Raw genomic sequence first — 27,763 nt, forward strand, 5'->3', positions numbered from 1 at the left:
CTATCTCATTTACATTGTTTTTTGAAGTTTCTTACTTGAGGTACTTTCCTTGTTGACAAACTTGTAACAGATATTACAATATAACAATATTTAACTTATAATAAACCTAGGCATAATGAAAATATTTTACTTATTGTTTGGTCAACAAACAAACATTAATATCAGGTCTTTAATACTGAATATTTTCCAGTTTACCTGAACCTGGAATTTATTGTTTAATTTAGAATTATTTGATTTGTAAGCACTTACCTTTTTTTTTTTTTTAGCCAATTAAATAGAGCTCATTTACCAATTAACCTAAAAAGTATTACCCAGAGACAAAGACATACCAAGACATATTTAGACAGGCACAATGCGAGATCTAGCTTCATATTCTAAGTTTGGTGATGAATTAGATATTACAATATAAAATTTACTAGTTTATAAAAAAGTTGAAATAAATAAAAATTTTTAAAGGCTTTTCCCCTCAGTCTCAGGAGTTAGAGATGGTCTAGATAAGTCTTCCTGAGAGCCCTGGCTGGTCTTAAAGGCAGAGGGAAAGAAAACCAAGTTCTAACAAAAAGCAAAATGGCCATCAAAAATCACAACACAGAACACAGAGTTACAACACACACATATAAACCTGGCAGTCCTCACCAGACACTCCCTTAAATACAAGTATACAGTCTCTCAGAAAACCTTCTAGAGAGACACAGAACTTCAGATGTCTTCAAAGATTTTAAGAGGAGGAAAAGGAGGAGGAGGAGGAGGTGGGAAAGGGGGGCAAAAGGGGTGGCCTTACAGACGTCTCCTGCCACCTGCAGACACCCAGGCATTACGGGACTTTTCCCTGGGCTTCTCGAGAAGGGAGGACTGGAGCTCAGCCATACCGGAATTCGAGTTCTCTGCCAAGAGGAGGTGATCAGTCTCCAATCCTCAGCTCAAGCTGAGGCCCTTCAGCCAAATTCCTGCGTTCAGGACCGGGGGATTAGAAAAACGGGAAGGATAAAAAGGGCTAAGGAGAGGTCAGAGAGGGAAGGGGAGAGAGGTCAATAAAGTCTCTTGTTCCTTACTGGTCGGGGCACTCTGGCCAGTTGTCTGCGTCAGGAGGAGACCAGGGACAAAAGGGTCCCAGTTGCGGCCGCTGGGTCTAGTCCATTGGCAGGCAAGCTGGCCTCTGAGTACCCCGAGTGGTCAGGATGTCAGTCTCAGCAAAGAAGACTTTCCACCAGTTGCAGGAAGGGGGACCCCTTCTAGGGCCCGTAACTGAGCTCTTATAAATGAATTGTCGGAGGAGACGCATGTGCTGACAAAGCAAGAGATCCCATTGGAAAGAGCACTGGGGTGGAGGGCAGGAGGGTAAGGGAACCCAGGAGAACTGCTCTTTTCTGGAAAACAAGGACATTTCTCTTCGGCAAAGGTAGAAAAGGACTGAACACTGGTCTTTTTAAATTTAATTCCTCTGCGGTTAAGGAGTTGCGTTATGATTCCAATAAAAAGCTGTCTTTCCTTTGACTCACTGTTACCCATTTTTGTTACTAATTAGAAGAAGGAAAAAGAGAAAAAAGGAAGAGACTTGATTTAGAGAAGAAGGAAACTGAAACGTACCAATTTCTTACCCTACCTTTCTTATGCAGGGGTCCTGTAGCACCCTAGTGGGGTTTTAAAGAAGAAACCTAAAGCCTACCCGCTTTCCTCACCCTACCTATCTTATGCAGGGGAGCCTGCAGCGCCCTAGTGGGGTCCTAGCCATTCCGAAGACTGAACAATGGGGGGATTACCTTCGGGTCCCTGTTCGGGCGCCACTTGCCAGAGTCCAGCCTCGGCAGGATCCAGGGGCTACCCTCAGGATGAACAGCATCGGCGAGATAGAGAAGACACGTGAGACTAGCCTTGATAGGGCCAAGTCTGCGAGGGAGAGAAAGAGAAAGAGAGAGCGAGAGAGAGTGAGAGAGTGAATGACCAGACAGGGGTGTTTGCAGGGTCTGGCAGAGTCTGGCAATGCTTTATTTTTTACCATAGCTTTTATACACTAAGTTAGTACATTTCTTTTTTTTTTTTTTTTTTTTTAGTTTATAATTTTTTTCATTTATTTTTATTAGTTGGAGGCTAATTACTTCACAACATTGCAGTGGGTTTTGTCATACATTGACATGAATCAGCCATGGAGTTACATGTATTCTCTATCCCGATCCCCCCTCCCACCTCCCTCTCCACCCAATTCCCCTGGGTCTTCCCAGTGCACCAGGCCCAAGCACTTGTCTCATGCATCCCACCTGGGCCACTGATCTGTTTCACTATAGATAATATACATGCTGTTCTCTCAAAACATCCCACCCTCGCCTTCTCCCACAGAGTCCAAAAGTCTGTTCTGTACATCTGTGTCTCTTTTTCTGTTTTGCACATAGGGTTATCATTACCATCTTTCTAAATTCCATATATATGTGTTAGTATGCTGTAATGTTCTTTATCTTTCTGGCTTACTTCACTCTGTATAATGGGCTCCAGTTTCATCCATCTCATTAGAACTGAGTCAAATGAATTCTTTTCAATGGCTGAGTAATATTCCATGGTGTATATGTACCACAGCTTCCTTATCCATTCATCTACTGCTGGGCATCTAGGTTGCTTCCATGTCCTGGCTATTATAAACAGTGCTGAGATGAACATTGGGGTGCATGTGTCTCTTTCAGATCTGGTTTCTTCAGTGTGTACGCCCAGAAGTGGCATGGCTGGGTCATATGGGAGATCTATTTCCAGTTTTTTAAGAAATCTCCACACTGTTCTCCAGAGTGGCTGTACTAGTTTGCATTCCCACCAACAGTGGAAGAGGGTTCCCTTTTCTCCACACCCTCTCCAGCATTTATTGCTTGTAAACTTTTGGATAGCAGCCATCCTGACTGGCGTGTAATGGTACCTCATTGTGGTTTTGATTTGCATTTCTCTGATAATGAGTGATGTTGAGCATCTTTTCATGTGTTTGTTAGCCATCTGTATGTCTTCTTTGGAGAAATGTCTGTTTAGTTCTTTGGCCCATTTTTTGATTGGGCCAGTTATTTTTCTGGAATTGAGCTTCAGGAGTTGCTTGTATATTTTTGAGATTAATCCTTTGTCTGTTGCTTCATTTGCTATTATTTTCTCCCAATCTGAGGGCTGTCTTTTCACCTTGCTTATAGTTTCCTTTGTTGTGCAAAAGCTTTTAAGTTTCATTAGGTCCCATTTGTTTATTTTTGCTTTTATTTCCAATATTCTGGGAGGTGGGTCATAGAGGATCCTGCTGTGATTCATGTCGGAGAGTGTTTTGCCTATGTTCTCCTCTAGGAGTTTTATAGTTTCTGTTCTTACATTTAGATCTTTAATCCATTTTGAGTTTATTTTTGTGTATGGTGTTAGATAGTGTTCTAGTTTCATTCTTTTACAAGTGGTTGACCAGTTTTCCCAGTACCACTTGTTAAAGAGGTTGTCTTTTTTCCATTGTGTATCCTTGCCTCCTTTGTCGAAGATAAGGTGTCCATAGGTTCATGGATTTATCTCTGGGCTTTCTATTCTGTTCCATTGATGTATATTTCTGTCTTTGTGCCAGTACCATACTGTCTTGATGACTGTGGCTTTGTAGTAGAGTCTGAAGTCAGGCAGGTTGATTCCTCCAGTTCCATTCTTCTTTCTCAAGATTACTTTGGCTATTCGAGGTTTTTTGTATTTCCATACAAATTGTGAAATTATTTGTTCTAGTTCTGTGAAAAATACCGTTGGTAGCTTGATAGGGATTGCATTGAATCTATAGATTGCTTTGGGTAGTATAGCCATTTTGACAATATTGATTCTTCCAATCCATGAACACGGTATGTTTCTCCATCTGTTTGTGTCCTCTTTGATTTCTTTCATCAGTGTTTTATAGTTTTCTATGTGTAGGTCTTTTGTTTCTTTAGGTAGATATACTCCTAACTATTTTATTCTTTTTGTTGCAATGGTGAATGGTATTGTTTCCTTAATTTCTCTTTCTGTTTTCTCATTGTTAGTGTATAGGAATGCAAGGGATTTCTGTGTGTTAATTTTATATCCTGCAACTTTACTATATTCATTGATTAGCTCTAGTAATTTTCTGGTAGAGTCTTTATATACCCTAAGTTAGTACATTTCTAAGGGGAAGATAGTTTCACATTACGTCAGCTTGTCCTTCACAAAACTAGGGTGTTTTCTGCATACTTCTTTGTTTATGAGGGTCTTGTATATTATCTTCTGGCCTTGGGGCCTATTAACATTTTATGCAGGTCGGGTGAATGTAAACCTATTTTCTGTTTCTATGGTGACCTTAACTGAAAGGTAGCAGTCTCATAGGGAAATAGTACAGAGTAGAATTATATCCTTGTTAATACAAGAATTAATCCTTCTGCAAAAGTTGTCAGTTGCATTTATCTAAGAAGTTTACCCCATACTGACTCTGCGACTTTGGCGAGGCAGCTTCTGCCTAGCACTCCTGGCTGACAATTAACAACCATCTCATTGTTACCACACTAGGCCTAAGTCCTTGTTTCTCTAGATCTTTAACTATACTAACAATGGTTTCTATAACACAACCTTAGCACATTAAAAGCAAAAACACAGCAAGCAAAACACAGCAAGCAAATCTCAACCCAATAACCTCCTATAGAATAATTTTTCTTATGTTTTCTAATAGGACTCCTTTACCCCTTAAAAAGACTCTATGTCTATTAGGGCTTTTATATAATCAGGATCTTTATGCTATTTTATGATTAGGATATTATAAGCAATCATGCATATTAGTACCAAGGGTATAAATGCATTTGGCTAACAAACTACCAGCAAAGGAGTTTAAATTAAAACACTCCTTTCACCCTGGGTAATCTCATAAAATACCACCACCTGGGAAACTTATTGATTAAAGTTCTAAATTGATTCTTATCTGGGAAGAGATCAGGAAAGGCCTTCTGCCTGTGTCACAAAAATCAGGGAGTAGTCCATTGAGGCAGGCATCAGAAAGACAGATATCATCTTTAAGGTGAGCGCCAGGGGCAGCTTTTCAAAATCCCTGAAAACCTGATCTGCCTTGCCTGTCAGGCTTTCTCCCTGTGACCTTGTCATGGGTGGGATCTTGTGAGCTGACCTTTTCAAAACCCCTGAAAACCTGATCCGCCTTGCCCGTCAGGTTTTCTCCCTCATGGCCTTGTCATGGGTAGGGTCTTGTGTGTTGGCTCCCAGCAATCGCCCTCTTCTCTTTTTGCCCTCAATCTTTCCCAGCATCAGGGTCTTTCCTAATGAATCAGCCCTTCGCATCATGTGGCCAAAATATTGGAATAATGTGTATATATGACATTCAGTTAAACTCTCTTGTTTTAGAGCCTGATATACTACATATGACTCAGCAAATTGACTACTTTTACCTTCCCTAGTAATTGTCAGCAGTTTAGCAGTGACAAGATTATATGCCACCACTTTCCAATAGCAAGCGGATTCTATTTCCAACAGTTGACCCACCAGTGAACCAACCATGCTGTTTCCCTTGTGCAGTTAAAGAGTCAAAGGGATTTCCCCATTTTACAGGCAACTCAGATATCTCATTTTAGTTCCCTGACTCCTAAGATGTCGATGTTCACTCTTGCCATCTCCTGCTTGCCTGCATGCAATTCACCTTGATTCATGGACCTAACATTCCAGGTACCTATGCAATATTGTTCTTTACAGCATGAGACTTTGCCTTCACCACCAGACACATCCACATCTGAGTGCTGTTTTTGCTTGGGCCAAGCCTCTTCATTTATTCAACAACTATTCCTCTGCTCTCCCCCAGTAGCATCTTGAACACATTCCAGCCTGGCAATTCATCTCCTGGTGTCATATGTTTTTACCTTTTCATACCCTTCATGGGGCTCTCAAGGCAAGAATACTGGGGTGGTTTACCATTCCCTTCTCAGTGGGTGATGTTTTGTCAGAACTGTCCACTATGACCTGTCCACCTTGGGTGGCTCTGCATGGTGTGGCTCATAGCTTCACTGAAACCTATGATTAGAGAAAGACTAGATATTTCTTCAAGAAAGTTGGAGATATCAAGGGAACATTTCATGCAAAGATGGATATGATAAAAGACAGAAATAGTAAGGACCAAACAGAAGCAGAAGAGATTAAGAAGAGGTGGCAAGAATACACAGAACTATACAAAAAAGGTCTTAATGACCCAGATAACCACAATGGTATGGTCACTTACCTAGAGCCAGACATCTTGGAGTGTGAAGTCAAGTAAGCTTTAAGAAGCATTATGAGGAACAGAGTTAGTGGAGGTGATGGAATTCCAGCTGAATTATTTCAAATCCTAAAAGATGATACTGTTAAAGTGTTGCACTCAATATGTCAGCAAATTTGGACAAATCAGCAATGGCCAAAGGACTGGAAAAGTTTAGTTTTCATTTCAATCCCAAAGAAAGGCAATGCGAAAGAATGCTCAAACCACCGTGTAATTGTGCTCATTTCACATGCTAGCAAGGTAATGCTCAAAATCTTTCAAGCTGGGCTTCAACAGTACTGGAACTGAGAACTTCCAGATGTACAAGCTGGATATAGAAAAGACAGAGGAACCAGAGATCAAATTGCCAACACCCATTGGATCATAGAAACAGCAAGGGAATTTCAGAAAAATATCTACTTCTGCTTCATCGACTATGCTAAAGCCTTTGACTGTGTGGATCTCAACAAGCTGTAGAAAACTCTTTAAGAGATGGAAATTCCAGATCACCTTGCCTGCCTCCTGAGAAACCTGTATGCAGGTCAAGAAGCAACAGTTAGAACTGAACACGGAATAATCGACTGGTTAAAACTGGGATAGAAGTATGTCAAGGCTGTATATTGTCACTCTGCTTATTTAACTTACATGAAGAGTACATCATGTGAAATCCCAGGCTGAATGAAGCACAAGCTGGAACCAAGATTGCCAGGAGAAATATCAACAACCTCAGATATGCCGATGATACCACTCTAATGGCAAAAAGAAAAGAGGAACTAAAGACCCTCTTGATGAGGGTGAAAGAGGAGAGTGAAAAAGCTGGCTTAAAAACTCAACATTCAAAAATGAGGATCATGGCATCCAATCCCATCACTTCATGGCAAAAAGAAGGGGTAAAGTGGAACTGGTGACAGATTTTATTTTCTTGGACTCCAAAGTCACTTCGAATGGTAACAGCAGCCATGAAATTAAAAGACAATTGCTTCTTAGAAGAAAAGCTATGAGTAAACTAGACAGCATATTAAAAAGCAAAGACATCAGTCTGCTGACAAAGGCCTGAATAGTCAAAGCTATGGTTTTTTCAATAGTTATGTATGGATGTGAGAATTGAACCATGAAGAAGGCTGAGGGCCAAAGAATTGATGCTTCCAAATTGTGGTGCTGGAGAACACTCTTGAGAGTCCCTTGGACTGCAAGGAGATCAAACCAGTCAATCCTCCCCCTGGTGGCTCAATCGGTAAAGAGTCTGCCTGCAATGCAGGAGACCCAGTTTCAGTCCCTGGGTTGGGAAGATCCCCTGGAGAAGGAAATGGCAACCCACTCCAGTATTCTTGCCTGGAGCGTTCCATGGACAGAGGAGACTGGTGGGCTACAGTCCCTGGGGTCACAAAGAGTCAGACACAACTGTGTGATTAACACTGGATAGCAAGGAGATCAAACCAGTCAGTCTTACAGGAAATCAATCTTGAATATTCATTAGAAAGACTGATGCTGAAGTTGAAGCTCCAATACATTGGCCACCTGATGCAAAGAGCCAACTCATTAGAAAAGACCCTGATGCTGGGAGAGATAGGGGGCAAGAGAAGGGAACAACAGAGGATAAGATGGTGGAATAGCATCACTGACTCAACGGACATGAGTTTGAGCAAATTCTGGGAGATAGTGAAGGACAGGGAAGCGTGGTGTCCATGGGGTTGCAAAGAGTCAGAGATGACTTAGCTGAACAACAGCAACAACAAAAATATTTGTCACAACTTTCCTTCCAAGGAGCAAGTGTCTTTTAATTTCATGGTTACAGTCACTGTCCACAGTGATTTTGGAGACCAAATAGTGCCAGGACTCCCGATGAAAACAGTAGACTTTTCAATTTGTGAACCAGTCTTCCCTAACCAGGGATGAAACCTGTGACGGTGGCTTCATTTGCCTGGAGAGCTAACCTGGTGACTTAGCTGGGGCAGCACCTGCCAAACAATTTCTTTCTGCTGGTTCTATGGAAACACCCCGGGTTTTCTCACATGATGTCTGATGTGTTGACTCCTCTGAAAATAAACTATCAAGAGTGAGCAAGGGGAAGACTGTGAGCTGTGAACTCTGACCCACTAACCACAAACACCAAATCCATCCTCACCTGTCACGCTGCCCCTCCCCAAGACCAGACATCCTGTTCCTACAACATCATCATCCCCAAAGCCATTGCTTCTGCCCCTTTAAGGGGGAGGGCAGCCCAGAACTGAGAGGACAGGATCTTTGCTCAAGTGTTATCTGTAGCTGTCACCAATCATTAACACCAAGAGGGGAGGAACTGCACCTCAGAAGTCAAGGTCACGTGCAGGAAGGACCAGTAGGCAGAGACTGCGGTGAACTGGGGAAAAGTGGTGCAAAGGGAAAGTGTTAGTCTCTCAGCCATGTCCGACTCCTTGCAGCCTCATGGACTGTGGCTCATCAGAATGCTCTGTCCATGGAATTCTCCAGGCAAGGGTATGGAGTGGGTTGCCATTCCCTTCTCCAGGGGATCTTCCTGACCCAGGGATTGAACCTGTATCTCCTGCATTGACAGCAGCTTCTTTACTGTTGATCCACCAGGGAAGTCCCTGTTCTGTGCTACTCTGTAAGATTATTATCTTTCTATGGACATTTTGTGTACTCGTTCAAATAAAAATGTGACATGCACGCTCATTCACCCTCCCTCCTTGCCCACACAAAAGTAAGTGGTAGCCTCACCATTCTTCATCCTCCAGGAGTGAGCCCTGCAGTGGTACCTGCTCCTGAGGCTGTTTCTACTCTGTGATGTGCCCACATACTGGGGTCGACGCTCCAGAAGGCCTGTATCATGAGCATGCCCTCCCACCAGCCTATTTCCCTACATCTGCCAGCATGTGGCATCCTCCATGCCATGTGGCTTTCTCATTCCCACCAGCAGTGGGTATAAAACTACATCTTGTTGTTGAATAATCTGCACTGCTCTAATAATTACTACTACTGGAGAAGGAAATGGCGACCCACTCCAGTAGTCTCGCCTGGAGAATCCCATAGACAGAGGAACCTGGCAGGCTACAGTCCATGCAGTCGCAAGAGTCAGACACAACTTAGCAACTAAACCACCAATAACTACTACATATGGGAATCTTATCACATGCCCTTGTGATTCTTCACTCATGTTCCCTTTGGAATGATTTCCTATTTCTGGCTGATTTTTAGGAGTTTTGTATGTGTTTCTAGATAGTAGTCCCTCTCACTATTTTTAAAAACAGCTTTTTGAGATAGCATTCACATACTATACAATTCACCCACAAAGTGAATAATCCAATGGGTTTTAGTATATTCACAAATATGTGCAGCCCTCACCAGAGTCAATTTTGGAACATTTTCATCACTTCTAAACGAAAACCCACACCCATTAGGTAGCACCACTTATACAACCTCTGCTCCCCAGCCTGAAGCAACTACTAATTTACTTTTGTCTCTATAGATATCCCTATTCTGAATACCTAATTTCGTTGTTGTTCAGTCGCCCAGTCATATCCAACTCTTTGCAACCCCATGGACTGCAGCACGCAAGGCCTCTCTGTCTCTCACTATCTCCTGAAGTTTGCCCAAGTTCATGTCCATTGCATTAGTGATGCCACCCAGCCATCTCATCTCTAACACCCTCTTTTCCTTCTGCTCCCAATCAATCCCAACATCAGGGAATTTTCCAATGAGTCAGCTGTTCACATCAGATGACCAAAATACTGGAGTTTCAACTTCAGCATCAGTCCTTCCAATGAGCATTCAGGGCTGATTTCCCTTAAGATTGACTGGTTTGAAAAAAAAAAAAAAAGATTGACTGGTTTGATCTCCTTGCAGTCCAAGGGACTCTCAGGAGTCTTCTCCAGCACCACAGTTCGAAGGCATCAATTCTTTGGCACTCTGCCTTCTTTATGGTCCAGTTCACCGGGAAGAGCATAGCCTTGACATTACCTTTGTCGGCAGAGTGATGTATCTGCTTTTCAACACACTGTCTAGGTTTGTCTTCTGATTTAATGGCGGCAGTCACCATCCACAGTGATCTTAGAGCCCAAGAAGAGGAAATTGGACACTACTTCCACCTTGTCCCCCCTCTATTTGTCATGAAGTAATGGGGCCGGATGCCATGATCTTACTTTTTTTAATATTTAGCTTTAAGCCAGCTTTTTCACTCTCCTCCTTCACCCTCATCAAGAAGCTCCTTAGTTCCTCTTTGCTTTCTGCCATTAGAATGGTATCATCCACATATCTGAGGTTGTTGATGTTTTTCCCACCTATCTTGATTCCCGCTTGTAACTCATCCAGCCTGGCATTTCTCATGATGTGCTCAGTATATATGTTTAAAAAAGACATGGTGACAACAGACAGCCCTGTCATACTCTTTTGTCAATCTTGAACCAAACAGTTGGTCCATGCAGGGTTCTAACTGTTGGTTCTTGACCCCATTCAAGGATCGCGACCTTGAGCCATGCCATGTAGGGCCACTGAATATGGATGGATCATAGCAAAGAGTTCTGAGAAAACATGATCCACTGGAGGAGGGAATGGCAAACCACCCCAGTATACTTGCCGCGAGAACCTCATGAACTGTATGAAAGTGAAAGTTAGTCACTCAGTCATGTCCAACTCTTTGCAACCCCTTAGACAGTAGCCCGCCAGTCTCTTCTGTCCATGGGATTCTCCAGGCAAGAATCCTGGAGTGGGTTGCCATTTCCTTCTCCAGGGAATCTTCCCGACCCAGGGATCAAACCCAAGTCTCCTGCATCGTGGGATTCTTTACTGAATCCCTGGGATTCAGCTGAACCACCTGGGAAGCCCCCCTTTGGCAAGTACTTGCTAGTAAATTTCTCCTTGTCTTTATCTCTGACCTCTGGCACTCACCACCTACTCTAACAGACTATGACCCAATGCAGATCATAGCAGAGAATACACAGGCAACTCTAGTGAAAAGTGCCACTTCAGCAGGGGGAATGACAGGGAGGCATCGACGGCATGGGTGTTTGGGGGAAAACAGAAGTGGGCGCAGCTGCTGAAGTGGTGAAAGACTAGGGAGTTTCCATCCTCGGAACTTGGGGGAACAGGAGCTGCTGCGCCACTGCCACCAGAGACCCACACACTTCCTCATGCACTGCCCCTGCCCACTGTGGGGCTTCCTGAACCATAGGTCACCACCTTGGTCAGCACAAGCCTCACCCCAGCCCTCCCCCGGGGCAAGGTCCAGCCGTAAAGTTCAAGGAGCCAGAGACAAAGGCTGCAGCAGACGTGAGCCCGGGGCCGAGCACACAGGTATGATCTGGGCGGGGAGGGTATTCTGGCAGAGTCAAGCAGGGGCAAACAGGAGCGGAGGGGGGCAGTGAGGGAAGGCGGACATGGAGTGGGGGGTCAGAAGGAACAAAGACACAAGAGACAAAGGGACGGGTGAGAGCCCAGTAGGATCACTCCAAGGCACACACCACCCAGGGCTGAAATGGGACAGGTGCAGCCAGGAGGTGGCCGCTGTTCTCCAGGTGCTGGAGATGAGCCATGGGCAGGAGAAGGTATGTTTTGTATCTTCCGGCGTGGAGGTCTCACTGGCCACTGAGGTCTCCCCTCTGCCATGGCTTCATTGCCATCATCCACCTCACCTGCCACCCATCTGGACACTGCAACCGAGGATTGTACTGGGAAAGGGTAAATGAATAGCCAAGCTCAGTTTACAGGACCGCAGGTCTTTTCCACATCTCCCTCCTTAGCAGAGCAGAAGGCAATTTGGGGAAAAGACCTGTGGATGAAAATTCAGTTAACTATCAAGTTAAGAAAAAGAGGAAGAGTTTATCTGAGCTAAACCGAGGATTATAACCCAGGAAGCAGATTCTCAGAAAGCTCTGAGAACTCTTTCACTTGTTAGAAGTCGAGCGCCCAGCCATATACATCCTCAAGACAAAGGGATCATCCATCAAAATAATATATTTTACAAAAAGTTTACCAAAGATACATAGTCCAGGTAAGCACATATAAAGCAAGCTGCAAGTCACCATGACCCCTAAAGAGCTAGGAAAGATCAGTGATCTTTTAAGAGGTTACATTGCTAGCATCAGAAAAGGGGAAAAAGTGGATCTTTATGATCCAGCGGGCACTCCCATCTTTGAGGAGCTCTGGTTAATGAGTAATGCAGACGCACCCGGCACATTAGCAAGTGGGAGAGAGAGGGAAGAGGCCAAAAAAAAAACACAGCAACTTCTATGTTTAACTTTTTCTTGTCCTGGCTTGAAATGTAAATTTTATTTCATCATCCCCACCCTTGCTTTCATCAGTAATCTTCTGATAGAAAGCATTAGGCGAGCCAGTATTTGGTCCCCCAGTACCATGGTAGTTGCTTACCTGCCCTGTATCTATCATGTCCCCCAAGGCCCCATCTTAATACCCCAGTTCTTTCTTACCTTTAAGGGGGTTAGGCTAGTACAATGCTTGCCACGGACTGACAGTCAATTCTAAGTTGTACAATGGGACTTATGCCAATTTTACTCTGTATGTGCACTGTGCCTGGTCACTATTTTATACAGAATAATAGATACGATCAATAGTCATTCAGGCATCATTACTTTAGGTGGAGTTTTGAACACACACAGAGAGGCACAAGGCTTCCCTGATGGCTCAGCAGGTAAAGAATCCGCCTGAAATGCAGGGGCCGCAGGAGACGCAGGCTCGATTCCTGGGTCAGAAAGACCCCCTGGAGAAGGAAATAGCAACCCACTCCAGTATTCTTGCCTGGAAAATCCCAAGGACAGAGGAGCCTGGCGGGCTGAAGTCCATGGGGTCCCAAAGAGTCGGACACGGCTGAACACACCAGCACAGCATACTGAGAGACATGAGAGATTACTGCTCTCTAAGTGACGCAGAACACAGTCAGGACAGCCAACAGCAATCACAGAGTCAGAAGCAGAGATGTAAGCTATGAAGCCCCAGAACTGAACCATTTACCCAAGATTTCATTTAGACCAGAAAGGGGATTCCTCAATGCAGAAATCTGATTTTATATGTGCCATTAGATGGTTACATCAGAAGACTCATCTGGTGTGAAAGCACAACATTGTCTGGGTAAAGCATGAGTTTCCCCCTGCAAAGCAGTTTTAGAAATTAACAGACGTTTAATTCTGCAACATCTCTGGCTCATCACAGAAACACAGAACTGAGTAGACTAACTGAACATAGTAAACCAAGGCGGAGGTATATGCAATGGGAAAAGTTTTTATAGATTATAGAAACATCTGAAAAGTCAGTGGCAAAAGTTATGAGGGGCTTATATTGACCTTATGTTGACCTAGGAATTTGATGACAAATCCAGCAATCAGTTAAATCCCCCAGTAACTACATTTTGTGACAACGTTGCTAAGGAGTTTTCTATCCATCCTAAACATTGGGGTAAAAATATAGCTAGAAATAAAACAATCACTTTTCATTTTAATAAGGAAACAGACATTTGGTAAACAGTACAATTGAACTGGTAGGATGGGTCTTAAAGCTCTCGTCTGGACTGTTGGATCAGCTGTCTGCTACTTCTGTCATCTTCTCATCCTAGCTTGGTGATGCTTGTCTTAGTTAAATCCAGGTGCTAGAAACAGGGATCAAAGTCTGTTCAGGTAGAGTGATATTTTTAAAATGAGAGATGTGAATCCATGAGTTACTGTCTTTCAGTTTAGCTGTGTATGGCTTAGTTCATAATACTTGACAAATTTCTATCTGTTGTGGCTTCAAAGAATTTTTCATCTGATGTCCTTTCCAATAAACAAAATGTCTAGGTTGTAATCCACGACACTTTTCATTTCCTAAGGGCCTGCTGTAAAAGTAGTTACCAATTTTTTTTAAGTATCTCAATAAGACCCTATCAATAATATATTTTCTCTGCACAATTGTGGGTGAAATGTTCCAAAATATTGTTTTCCCCATAAAACTACTTTTTCAGGTGCCCAATGGGTTAAAGAACGTACCCGCTGGAATAACAGCCATTGGGCTTCAATATGTCTATTAAAAGGCATCTCAGGTGGCTCAGCAGGTGAAGAATTTGCTTACAATGCAGGAGACATAAGAGATGTGGGTTTGATCCCTGGGTCCAAAAGATCCTCTGGAGAGGGGTATGACAACCCACTTCAGTATTCTTGCCTGGAGAATCCCCATGGATGGAGGAGTCTGGCAGGCTATAGTTCATGGGGTCACAAAGAATTGGACACAACTGAGTGACTAACCACACACATGTCTATCGAAACTATTTTTTGTTTTATCAGGTCTAACCCATATTTGTGTGGTGGGGTCAAAATTTCCCCTTTTTGTTGCCTAATCTGTCTCTCTTCTTTAGTGGTGATTTCTTGACCCATAGAAATAAATCTTTCGTTGAGTTTGCAGGGTTAACAGAGAGCAGTGGACATTCTGGAGACTGGACAGGGTGAATATTTAAAGCTGCCCATTTGGCTGCAACATCAGCAAGTTGATTTCCTTCAACTTCCACAGTGCCAAATTTGGAATGCTCTGTTGTTTTCATAATTGCTGTTTTGGCAGTTGTATCATGATTAATCCATTTATCCACTAATCCTTTATCCATTAATCTATTATCATGCAGTCCATGGGGTCACAAAGAGTTAGACACAACTGAGCGACTGAACTGAACTGATTGTGATTGATGACTCTTCAACCTGTTTTCTATTTTTTTATAAGATGTCATGAAGAGGTTTAAAACCTCATTGCTTTCATAGCATTCCAAAGATGCTATGGAAAAAAGCATACCGAACATCAGTATAAATATTTGTTACCTGGTCTTTAGCTAGCTGACAAGCTAGAGTTAAGGCAATTAATTTGGCTTGTGGTGCTGACTTTGTTTCTGGTAAATAAAAGTTTTCAATTATGTCCATTGTGGATCTTACTGCATATCTGGCTTGATAATGTCCCATTCATCCCATAAGTAGGACCCATCTGTAAATTAAATTAGATCAGCCTTATCAATAGGGGCTTCTTATAAGTCATTCCTGGGAGGAAGACAATAAACCGCTAACAAGATGTGATCATATTTGCTTTCTTCCTGTGGTTCTGGAAGCAAAGTTGCAAGGTTAATGCTATTACGTCAAACCAAGGTCATATTGGGAAGAGAAAGCAACAACTTCTTTAAAAGTTAGCTGGCTTACAGAATTGGGCTGAGTGTGGCAGGAGTTTAGAAGAGACTCAACTGAATGTGGGACATAAGCAGTTAAAGGAGACCCTATTACTACGTCTTCAGCAACCTTACACGAGAGAGCTGTTTCTAAAATAACCCTTATACAAGGTGGAAGTCCTTTCTCTACCGAGTCTAACTCATTTTGGGAGCAGAAAATCTCCCTACAGGCATTTTTGAAAAGCATCAGGTTAAGACAATAACTATAAATGACAAAAGACTTGAGAAGCATGGTTAAAGACCTGATCACAATGCAATTGTCAAGGAAATTTGTTGTGACATACAACATTTCAAGACAATAACTAGAAATATGACTGACAGCATACCAGGACATTTCAAATTTTAGGAACTTCATATAATTTCTAGAACTTTTATATTAATAATATTTACTTATAAAATAGAGCTTTAGAAGATTTTTTGTTACTCATTTGACAATGCTTCCTATGTAATTTAATATACCAAATAAGCCAAATTATTTTAATATCTCTCTTTGAGATGTTCAGGAGCCCTCAGAAGCATCCCAAAGTTAGCTAGCAGTCAAAAGAATTTCATTTAAAGTTTGATTTGAGAAAGTTTGTCAAAGATATCAAAGGTTTTAAGCGTTTGACCAAGGAGGATCATTAGTAACTATTAAACAATATTTATTCATAAAACTATTAATAAAATGATAACAAAAGATTTCAAAGGCAAGTGTAGGAAGTTACTAGTAAAGAAACTTTGTAATCTGTTACCAAAAGCAGAAGCAGATCAATATTTCAAAGCAAAACTTTGCCCTCACAGCAGAGGAAAAAGGTCTAGTTTTATATCATTTCACTTTTAATATTAAAATTCATTTATTTAATTAAATCTAATCTTAGTCTTAATCATGCCAAAAACTCTTTGCTGAAGATTCCCTTTTAAAAGTTAATTTCTAGAAATATATGCCATTTCACAATCTTTCAATAAAGCACAAAATATATTTATTAACAGTTTCAAACATATTAAGTCTCTCTGGAATAAGAGGTCAAAAGTAGGTAAAAACAGACTTCTTTAGCAATTAACGTTTCCCGTATTTTATCTTATTAACAATGATCTATGTTCTTCCCCAGTTGTCCAGTGGCTCAGACTCCATGCTCCCGATGCAGGAGGCCCAAGTTTGATCCCTGATCAAGGGAACTAGATCTCACAAGCTGCAACTAAAGATCCCACATGCCATAACTAAGACCCAGTACAGCCAAATAAATAAGTAAATTTTTTAAAATGATCTAGACATTCAAAGAATTTCTATCAGTTAATTTAGCAGAACTCTGAAGTTTCAAGTCATCAGAGGTCTGAAGAAATTGTTCTTAGGTAGACATACCATAAAACATATTATCTTGAGAAAGTTTACCCAAAAGGCTTTATCCCCTTATCTCTCTTCTATTACTTATGAAAATATCATCATACCATTAATTATCTCATTACAAATTTTGGAACAGAAATAATATGAGTTTATCAATTTCCAGTTAACCAAGGTACAATAAAAGTATTATACTTAATGGTGAGACTCTAAAGACATGTCTGTGTTAATTAAACTACCAATTTAAACTGGTTTTTAGTCATTAAAAGTTAATCCTGGATCACATGATCCTTTAAGAAGTGGGCTAAAGTTACATTTAGAAATATTTGATTTGTAAGCACTTACCTCTAAGTCAAATAGAGCTCTTTTACAAGTTAATTTTGATAACACTATCCAGAGGTAGGGACATACCATATTTATAAATGCACACACAGACAAACACATCCAGACAGACACAGATAGAGATGTCATAATTTTCCTACTTGTGTTTTTAAAAGCCTCTTTCCCTCTTCTTTTCTCCTTTTAGTTTTAAGGTCTACTAATTGAGCTAAGGCTGTCGTCTCAGGTGATGTGAGCTATGTTTATGTTTCAAGGACATAGTGTGAGTTATAACTTCCTTCAAGCATCCTCTGAGGAATAGTTTTATTCTCTCAGGGTCAGAATTTTGAAAACGTCTTTTATCAAGGTAGCTTTTTCTAGAATGTCAAAAAAGCTCCATCCTGGCCATTTAAGAGTGAAGATTAGTACCTGCAAGCACCAGCTTCGTTCCAATTACATGAATTCATGTCCTGAATTTTACTGGACCTATTTTTCATTCTCTTTCTGTAAGAAAAAACTTTTCTTGGCTGTGCCATGCAGCAGGTGGGATTTTAATTCCCTGACTATAGATCAAACCTGTGCCCCTTGCATTGGAGGTGCAGAGTTCCAGTGAGCAGCTGCCCAACTGGGAGCAGATCAACCTTCAAGGCCCAGTTTCCTTTCTTATTTTGGTAGCCTGATTCAGATATGAAATGCAACACTTTCTGAGGACAGTGTGATGGACCAAATGTGTGCTGCTTCTGAGTCTAGCTGCCCAAGGAGTTATCGCAGGTCGCTTTGACTCTCTTACGTGTCTTGGTTCCTCCCTCTGACAGTCTAAAACTGCCCTGGGTGCTCGGGGCGAGAGATGATCAGCCTTTGTTATGCCTGCCCAGCGAGCAGGATTTTTTTAATGATTATATTGAGACTCTCTGTGGGCTCACTACACATCGCGAGGATAGATCCTTAAACACTTCCGCTAGGTTCTCAGTGACCTGGAAGCACCTTGTGGCCAGAAGGAGCAGATGTCCTTTTCCCTTTGCAGTTGAGCAGGCTCAGTCTTCATTTCACTGGCAGTTTGTTCGGACCATATACACCTAATCTTTCCAATTTAAGCCAAATCTTTAAGAAGGACAGCCAACCTGGTTCCTGCCAAAATTTCCCCAAGGTCCCCACCTAAGAATTTCCCACAGTTCTGCTGCCTAGGAAATGTACAGTTACCACCTTTAGGACTCCAAGAAAAACAGAAAAATCCCAAGAAAAACAGGTCAGGGGACTTCCCTGGTGGTGAGGTGGTTAAGACTCTGTGCCTCCAATGCAAGGGGCACAGGTTTGATCTATAGTCAGGGAATTAAAACCCTGCATGCTGCATAGCACAGTCAAGAAAATTTTTTTCTTAAAGAAAGAGAATGAAAAATAGGTCCAGTAAAATTCAGGACGTCATTTAAAGCAATGATGTCCAGATATCGGAGAACTCACCAAAGCACCTGAGGAATACCAAAAACTGGGTGGGACTCAAAGAGCCTGTGCTGGTACCGAGCTTCAGTTTAGGGAGGTCTCCAGGTGCCTCTGATAGACTGCCAACTCTGCCAAGAAAACAGTTGATGGAAATTCAATTAACTACCAAGTTAAGAAGAAAAAGGGGGGATTTTAAGTGAGTTAAACAGAGGATTATAACCCTGGAAACAGATTCTCAGAAAGTTCTGAGAACTGTTCCACTTATTAGAAGTCAAAGGCATAGTCTTATACATTTTCAAGACAAAGGGATCATACATCAAAATAATATATTGATATTTTACATTAAGTTCACCAAAGATACATAATCCAGGTAAGCACATATAAAGCAAGCAGCAAGTCACCATGGCCCCTACGGAGCTGGGAAAGAACAGTGATCCTTTAAGAGGTTACATTGCTAGCATCAAAAGAAGGAGGAAAAAAATGGATCCTTAGGGTCCAGCGGGCACCCCCATCTTTGCGGCGCTCTAGTTAATGTATACTGCAGACACGCACGGCATGTTAGGGAGTGGAGGAGGGAGGAGGTCCAAAGAAACACAGAGAGGAAATTCTATGTTTAATTTTTTTCTTGTCCTGCCTTAAAATATAAATTTAATTTCATCAGAGGTGAAGATGAAAGGGGCCTGGCCACAAAAAAGACATAGAGGAACATAAATGCATATTACTGAGCCAGAGAGGCCAGTCTGAAAGGGCTGCACGCTGTATCACCCTGACGGCATGACATTATGGAAAAGGCAAAACTATGGAGACAGTAAAGAGATCAGTGGTCACCCAGGTTAGTAAAGAGATCAGGGGTCACCCAGGTTTGCAGGGAAGGATGAAGAGCTGGAGTGGAGAGGATGTTGAGGACCCTGAAACTGCTCTGTGTGGTTCATAAAGATGGATGCAAGTCTTTACACATGTGTCTAAACCCACAGCATGTACAGCACCCAGAGTGAACCCTCATGTAAACTGCTGCTGCTGCTGCTGCTGCTAAGTCACTTCAGTCGTGTCCGACTCTGTGCGACCCCATAGATGGCAGCCCACCAGGTTCTGCAGTCCCTGGGATTCTCCAGGCAAGAACCCTGGATTGGGTTGCCATTTCCTTCTCCAATGCATGAAAGTGAAAAGTGAAAGTGAAGTCTCTCAGTTGTGTCCGACTCTTAGCGACCCCATGGACTGCAGCCTACCAGGCTCCTCCATCCATGGGATTTCCCAGGCAAGAGTACTGGAGTGGGATGCCATTGCCTTCTCCATCATGTAAACTACTGGGTGACAATGACGTATCACTGTAGGGTCACAGATTGTACCAAAGGTACCACTCTGGTGAGGGAAGTTGTTAGTGGGTCAGGTTGTGGGGGGGGCGGGGAGGGGAAACAGGAGGCATACGGGATTTCTCTGTACATTTCTCTCAATTTTGCTATGAACTTAGAACTTTTCCATAGTCAAGTCTAGTTTAAAAAAGAAACTAGGCTGGACCAAAACTTAATAGTAGAACAAGAGCTCACTGCTTATCTTTCTGCTCTGGATTCACTGAGCAGCCCCGAGAGCTCCCCCACCCCTTCAGGCTGTAGAGAAGATCACGTGAGTCCCTGAGACTCCCCACCAGGGCTGGGAGGTCAAGACTGTAATGTCAGCTCCGGGGGGTGGGCTATGAGACCCTGACCACAGTCTCCCCTCAAAATGGAAGGGAAAAGGACATCACCTCGAATTGCCCCCTGGGATGATGACATCCTGAGGTGCCCTCCTCATGGCCTTGGCCTTGGATGACCAAGTGGTCACAGCTGTGGGGCATCACTGAAGAGGCCAAAGAAGCTTGGCAGGGCCAGCCACCCCATTCTCCCCCTCACCTATGGCGGCACAGGTCTACAACCAAACCAGTCAACTCATCCTATATGGCTCATAAGTTTAAACGATCTGACACCAGAGAGTGTATCCGCATGCTGTTGTTCAGTTGTGTCCAACTCTTTGCCACCCCATGGGCTGCAGCATGCCAGGCTTCCCTGTCCTTCACCACCTCCCAGAGCTTGCTCAAACTCATGTCCATTGAGTCAGTGATGCCATCCAACCATCTCATCCTCTGTCGTCCCCTTCTCCTCTTGCCCTCAGTCTTTCCCAGCTTCAGGGTCTTTTCCAATGAGTCAGCTCTTTGCATCAGATGGCTAAAGTATTAGAGCTTCAGCTTCAGCAGCAGTTCCTCCAATGACAGACAGGTTTGATCTTGACATCCAAGTGACTCTCAAGAGTCTTCTCCAGAACCATGGAGCAAAAGCATCAATTCTTTGGCGCTCAGCCCTCTCTATGGTTCAACTCTCACATTCTTCATGACTACTGGGGAAAAAAGATGAGTGGTTTGCGTTTCTCGAGTGCTTCCTAGAAAGTAGGCTTTGTGCTAAACACTTTATCCTTATCGTCCAACTGATTTTTCCTAACAATTCCATAAGTAGGTACTTGCATTGTTATTTTCCATTTCACTGTTGTGAGAATGGAGGCCCAGAGAGTTTAAGCAAGCTGCCCAAGGTCTTTCAGCTGGTCCTAGTGGTACAGTGTATTAGCACTAGAACCATCAACTCTTTGAACTTCCACACTACATTTCCAATTTTATCCGTATAAAAAAACATTGTGTTGTATCAAAAACACAGTTTTGCTGCCAAAACCCATGGCACAGCCAGCACGCTGTAGCATTTTGGGGGAGAGGAATCTCTGAGTGACCTAAAGCTGGAGAGATAGCACTTCTGCCCTGCAGAGATAAGGCACAGAGGAGGGGAGAAGGAGTCTGCACAGGTAAGAGCATCCATGGGACTAAAAGAGGTTTACAGACCAGGGAGGTTACAGACCAGGGAGGTTACAGACCAGGGAGGAGAGAGCAGAATTCATATCGGAGGGCTGCAAGCCAGGAAGCGAGTCCGTGGGAAAACCATGAGGTCAAGGGCCAGGGTAATCCAAGACCCAACCTGGGGGACACTCACTTCCTCCCACAAAACTGCCAAGCTCATCTCCTCTGCTGCATTCCAGAGCCATGGGACGAGAGACCCTGGCCCTCGGCTGGGCGGGCGCTGCCATCCTGGTGTTGCAGACGCTGGCGACCGCAGAGGGCGCCCCGGGGCACCCTGGAGATAAGGGCAGGGTATTTGAGGACCTGAGTGCCCAAGAGCTCAAGGCCGTGCACAGCTTCCTCTGGTCCCAGAAGGAGCTGAGGCTAGAGCCATCCAACACGCTGACCGTGGCCAAGAACTCTGTGTTCCTCATTGAGATGCTGCTGCCCAAGAAGCAACACGTGCTCAAGTTTCTGGATAAAGGCCACCGGCCTCCCGTTCGGGAGGCGCGTGCCGTCATCTTCTTCGGAGCCCAGGAGCAGCCCAACATCACCGAGTTTGCCGTGGGGCCGCTGCCAAGGCCCCGGTATCTGCGACACCTGCCGTTCAGGCCCAGGCACCAGGCCTCCTGGGCCTCCAGGCCCATCTCCAAGGCAGAGTACACCCTCTTGAATCACATCCTGGAGGAGGCCACTAAGCCCCTGCACACGTTTCTCATGCGCACGGCGGGGGCTGTGTTCGGAAACTGCTCCCAGCAGTGCCTGACTTTCACCGACGTGGCACCCCGAGGCGTGGCCTCCGGCCAGCGCCGCTCTTGGTTCATCCTGCAGCGGGAAATCGAAGGCTACTTCCTGCACCCCACTGGGATGGAGCTTCTGCTGGACCATGGAAGCACGAACCCCCGGGACTGGACGGTGGAGCGTGTCTGGTACAATGGGAGGTTCTACCGGAGCCCCGAGGAACTGGCTAAGAAGTACGACAATGGAGAGGTGGACGCAGTGGTCTTGGAGGACCCGCTCGCCAAAGGCAAGGACGGAGCGAACCTGCCCGAGGCAGCCCTCTTCTCCTCCTACCAGTTACGCGGGGACTTGGGCGCCTCCAAGAACGGCCCCCGCCTAGTGCAGCCTGAGGGCGCGCGCTACAGGCTAGACGGCCATACGGTGCGCTACGCCGGCTGGAGCTTCTCCTTCCGCCTGCGCTCGTCCTCCGGGCTGCAGGTCCTGGACGTGCGCTTTGGCGGTGAGCGCGTAGCCTACGAGGTGAGCGTGCAGGAGGCCGCGGCGCTGTACGGAGGACACACGCCCGCCGGCATGCAAACCAAGTACATGGACGTGGGCTGGGGCTTGGGCAGCGTCACTCATGAGCTGGCCCCTGGCATCGATTGCCCGGAGACGGCCACCTTCCTGGACGCCCTCCACTACTACGACGACGACGGCCCCGTCCTCTACCCCCGGGCCCTCTGTCTCTTTGAGATGCCCACGGGGGTGCCCATCCGGCGGCACTTCAACTCCAACTTCAACGGTGGCTTCAATTTCTATGCGGGGCTCAAGGGTCAGGCGCTGGTGCTAAGGACCACGTCGACTGTCTACAACTATGACTACATCTGGGACTTCATCTTCTACCCCAACGGGGTGATGGAGGCCAAGATGCACGCCACCGGCTACATCCATGCCACCTTCTACACCCCCGAGGGGCTGCGCCATGGGACCCGGCTGCACACGCACCTCATGGGCAACATGCACACCCACCTCATACATTACCGCGTTGACCTGGATGTGGCAGGTAGGACCCGGGCTTGGGACCACCCACCTGGCCAAATGTCTGCACCCCAGCAATAACACACTCCTGGGAGATGATGGTGCCAAGTCTCCCCTGGAGACATAATGTCAGGAAGGTTTGCCCAGCCTGCAGGTATGGGGCCTGTGGAAACCTGTGTGTCCCTGCAAAATGGTGACATGAACAGTGCCAGGGGCTGCCCCTGCACTGACCCCTGTGGAGGATGGACCCTGTGCAAAGGTGTGCACGGGGCAGCGGAGGGGATATTGCCTAGGTGAAAGACACGTCCCAGCCTGGAGCTTTGAGTGGATGCAGCGTCATTGGGAATAGTCCTTGTGTCTCTTGAATTAGTGTTGTCACCACAAAAGATTGGAGAATCTTTTCTCCAAAGGAGTGGGAATGGCAACCCACTCCAGTACTCTTGCCTGGAGAATCCCATGGACAGAGAAGCCTGGCGGGCTACAGCCCACAGGGTCACAAAGAGTCAGACAGGGCAGTGACTGAGCATGCGTGCCTTAAAAGACAGCATGGGTGTATTGACAGGATTTGGCCTGATATCAAGTCCCATGTTAGAACAGGCCCCCAGGACCAGCTGGGCAGCTTCTCCTGCTCCACCCTGTCTGCTCCTGACCCAGAGGGCATTGACATGCCCTCTCCCCCTGGGGAAAGGCCAGCTGCCTGTCTCTGGGACCACAGCTGCAGCAAACAGGCTCGGATGCCACTCTCAAGAGGAACTCCCCAGGGTCACGGTGGAGTCATTGCCACTGCCGTGCCACCTCTGAGCTGTCTTCTAGTTCCTCAGCCCCTTCCCTCCACTGCCATCTGGCTCAGCGCCTGTCCCCAACATCCCCTTCAGCCCACGGTCTGCTGTTGGGCGTGGTCCCGGACGGAGGGCCCGAGGTGGAATGAGGAGGCTTCAGTTCCAGGTGCTTGACCCCAACTCCTTCCCTGTACACCCGCAGGCACCAAGAATAGCTTCCAGACCCTGCAGATGAAGCTGGAAAACATCACCAACCCCTGGAGCCCAGGACACCGCGTGGTCCAGCCGGCTCTCCAGCAGATGCGGTATTCTCAGGAGCGCCAGGCGGCCTTCCGCTTCGGACATTCTCTGCCCAAATACCTGCTTTTTACTAGCCCCGAGCAGAACCCCTGGGGCCACCAGCGCAGCTACCGAGTGCAGATCCACTCCATGGCCGAGCAAGTGCTGCCCCCAGGCTGGCAAGAGGAGCGGGCCGTCACCTGGGCCAGGTGAGGGAGGCCCAGGAGGCTGGTGGGGACTGGAGGCTCGTCTCTGTGTCTCCCTGTGTCCGTGTGAGTCTGTGTTTCTGTCCGTGAGATTCTGAATCTATCCAGTGCTATATCTGGGGATGTGCACGTGTGTGTGTGTGTGTGTGTGTGCATGCATGTTCCTGGGTGTGTGGCTCTGTGTTTGGGTATGGAGGGTGCAGAGCCCTTTCAGAGCCCCGGAGCCTCCACTGACAGTGAGTCTGGCTAACTCCCAGGGGATGATCCCACATTTAGGGGAAGGCAGTAACTTTCCCCCTTCATTGACCCTGACGATGTTCCCTGGGAGGGGCTGGGAGGTCCCCGGCACCCAGAGTCACGCGGCTTCTCTGCCTGGACAGGTACCCCCTGGCAGTGACCAAATACCGGGAGTCAGAGAGGCACAGCAGCAGCATCTACAACCAGAACGACCCCTGGGACCCACCTGTCGTCTTTGAGGAGTTTCTTCACAACAATGAGAACATTGAAGACGAGGTACCAGCTCTGCCTTTTTCCAGCCCCACCCTGAGACCAGATCCCTGTCCAGTCCCAGGATCCCCGTCCGGTCCCAGGATCCCTATTGGGTCCCAGGATCCCTGTTGGGTCCCAGGATCCCTGCCCAGTCCCAAGATCCCCGTCCAGTCCCAGGATCCCTATTGGGTCCCAGAATCCCTGTTGGGTCCCAGGATCCCTGCTCAGTCCCAAGACCCCTGTCCAGTCCTAGGATCCCTGCCCAGTCCCAGGATCCCTGTCCAGTCCCAGGATCCCTGTCCAGTCCCAAGATCCCTGTTGGGTCCCAGGATCCCTGCCCAGTCCCAGGATCCCTGCCGAGTCCCAGGAGGGCAAGGACCAGCTTACTGGGTGGAGAAGCCAGCTCCGGGTTCACCAGATTTGCCCCTTCCTTAAACCTGGGGCTTGGGTGCCGGCCACCCCTTCCCCTCAGCACGGCCCGCCCCTCTGTCCCGCAGGACCTGGTGGCCTGGGTCACGGTGGGCTTCCTGCACATCCCCCATGCAGAGGACATCCCCAACACAGCCACGCCCGGGAACTCCGTGGGCTTCCTACTCCGACCCTTCAACTTCTTCCCAGAGGACCCGTCCCTGGCATCCAGAGACCTCATAATCGTGCGACCTCTGGAAAATGGCTCCACCTACACCCAGAACTGGATGCCTGAGGAAGAGGGGGACTGCTTGAAGCCGCCCCCTTTCAGCTACAATGGAACCTACAGGCTTGTGTGAAGGCCCCTGCCCCCCACTGAGTTCCACCTGAAGCCCAAGCACCCCCCTCCTCCAGGGACAGATGATAAACCCCTCTGGGGCGGCTTCCTGGGGGAGGCACAGTGGGTGAGGCCACACCCCAGGCCAGGCATGTAGGACACACACGGATGAGAAACCCAAGGCCTTGGTCTCCACCCCAGAGAAGACTTCCATGGCTATGGCAGATGACAGTCATTGAATACCAGGTTGACCTGTGAGGTCAGTGTAGGGAATCTGAGGCTGATGGCTCCCTCCTGGGAGACTAGGGGTCACTGATGAGCGTGCCAAGTAGTGCAAGCACAGGAAGACACTGGAAAAATCTAGCGAAACTGCCACCTCCTCTTCCCTTTGACTTACTGATCCAGCTTCTTGGAGTTATTGTGGAGATCTACTTACAAACACAGGAAAAATAGATGTACATAGCAATTTACTGAAGGACTGTTTGTACCGGCAAAGTCTGGGAAAAAACCCCAAACCTCCATCTACAGGAGATGGAGATCTACAAGAGAGAGTCTGTAGATCTTAGTAAACCTTGGAATGCCCACACAATGCGATTGTAGGTGACTGTGAAAGGGATATGTGCAGGGATATTCACTGTCCTGTTGGGAAGAGCTTCAGGATGTACTCAGAAAACAGGTATAGAATAATAGACGGCATGCTAATCTGTGTATAAGAAAAGAGAGAAATATACATACTCATAAATACTCTTGAAAGATAACACATGATTCTAATAAAAGTGATTACCCGTTGTCTTCATCCATTTGAGCTGCTGTAACAAAATATTGGGTTGGCCAAAAAGTTTCGTTCGAGTTCTTCCATAACATCGTACAGTACCACAGTCTGGGTGGCTTATCAACAACAAAAGTTTATTGCTTCCAGTTCTGGAGGATGGAAGTCCAAGATCAGGGTGTCAGCAAGGTCAAATGAGAGCCCTCTTCTGGGTCAAAGACTTCTGACTTCTCGCTGCATACCCCCATGGCAGAGGGGTAACAGGTCTCCCTGGGGTCTCTTTTATAAGAACACTAATCCATTCATGAGGCTCCACCCTCATGACTTAAGCACCCCCCAAAGGCCCACCTCCCAACACCATCACACTGGGCATCAGGCAGGACACAGACGTCCAAACCACAACACTTAAAGAGGTGGGGAGAAAAGGGGTGAAAGAGATGGGATGGAGCAGGATTGCTCAGGGAAACCTGTCTATATTGAGGGTGGGTGTCTTTGAGAGCTTCTTCCTTTTCGGATGAAGAAAGCTTGAGGGGATCCAGGATGGAGAGGGTGGAGTGACGTGGGGGAGAGGGCAGAGTGATGGGGGGCAGGGTCTCCTCCCTCCCTCTGGGGGTTGAGGGAGCCTCTGAGTGCCCTGGCCACAGTGCAGACCCAGACCAGTGGGTTCCCAGATGCCCTGGCCTCCCACCCCAGTGCTATGTTGTTTCTCTTTTTTAATCATAAGAATGTATGGTGCTCGGTCACTCAGTCATGTCCCACTCTTTGCTATCTCACGGACTGTAAACCCACCCAGGCTCCTCTGTCCCTGGGATTCTCCAGGCAAGAATACTGGAGTGGGTTATCATTTCCTTCTCCAGGGGATCTTCCCGACCCAGAGATCGAACCCACATCTGCATCTCCTGAACTGGCAGGCAGATTCTTTATCACTGAGCCACCTGGGAAGCCCCTACTTAATAAAAGCTAAATTTTAGAAGGAAAAGAGGAGGAAGGAAGCAACTCTTATTGCTGATTACTGGGATACAGCAGCTGGCCAGGATGAACAGAGGCGCCAGATTCACCCCGCCCCCACATCCTAACCTCCTGGTGACCTGTAAATATGGTCACTTTACCCAGCAAAATGAAGGCGTTCGGCAGATGTGATTAAGGTAAGGATCCTGAGATAGCAAATTCTCTTAGATTATCCGGGTGGGTTCAATATAATCACAAGGATTTCTCTACATAAACCTATATTGCTGTTGAATTGCAGGCTGGATTTTTTCCTTAACGAGAGAGGCAGGGGTCAGACAGGAGGCTGGCTCTAAAGTCAGAGGAGGAACAGCAAGCTGGGGATGTTGGTGGAAAAGGCAAGGAGATGGATTATCTCTGAGAGCCACCATTAGCAACACAGCTGTGTAGAATCTAGACTGTAAGAGAATA

At 46.0% G+C, this 27,763-nt stretch overlaps 1 protein-coding gene across 1 annotated transcript; it reads left to right on the plus strand.

The window, feature by feature from the left end:
- Positions 1–11,367: 11,367 nt before the first annotated feature.
- AOC1 (amine oxidase copper containing 1) lies at positions 11,368–26,374 on the plus strand. The gene is made up of 5 exons (XM_061166114.1): positions 11,368–11,506; positions 21,523–23,105; positions 24,062–24,347; positions 24,725–24,857; positions 25,331–26,374. The coding sequence occupies exons 2-5, from the start codon at positions 21,527–21,529 to the stop codon at positions 25,598–25,600; spliced, it is 2,268 nt and encodes a 755-aa protein (XP_061022097.1). The 5' UTR covers positions 11,368–11,506; positions 21,523–21,526; the 3' UTR covers positions 25,601–26,374.
- The last annotated feature ends 1,389 nt before the right edge of the window (positions 26,375–27,763 follow it).

Source organism: Dama dama, chromosome 18, assembly GCF_033118175.1.
Source record: "Dama dama isolate Ldn47 chromosome 18, ASM3311817v1, whole genome shotgun sequence".
NCBI lineage: Eukaryota > Metazoa > Chordata > Mammalia > Artiodactyla > Cervidae > Dama > Dama dama.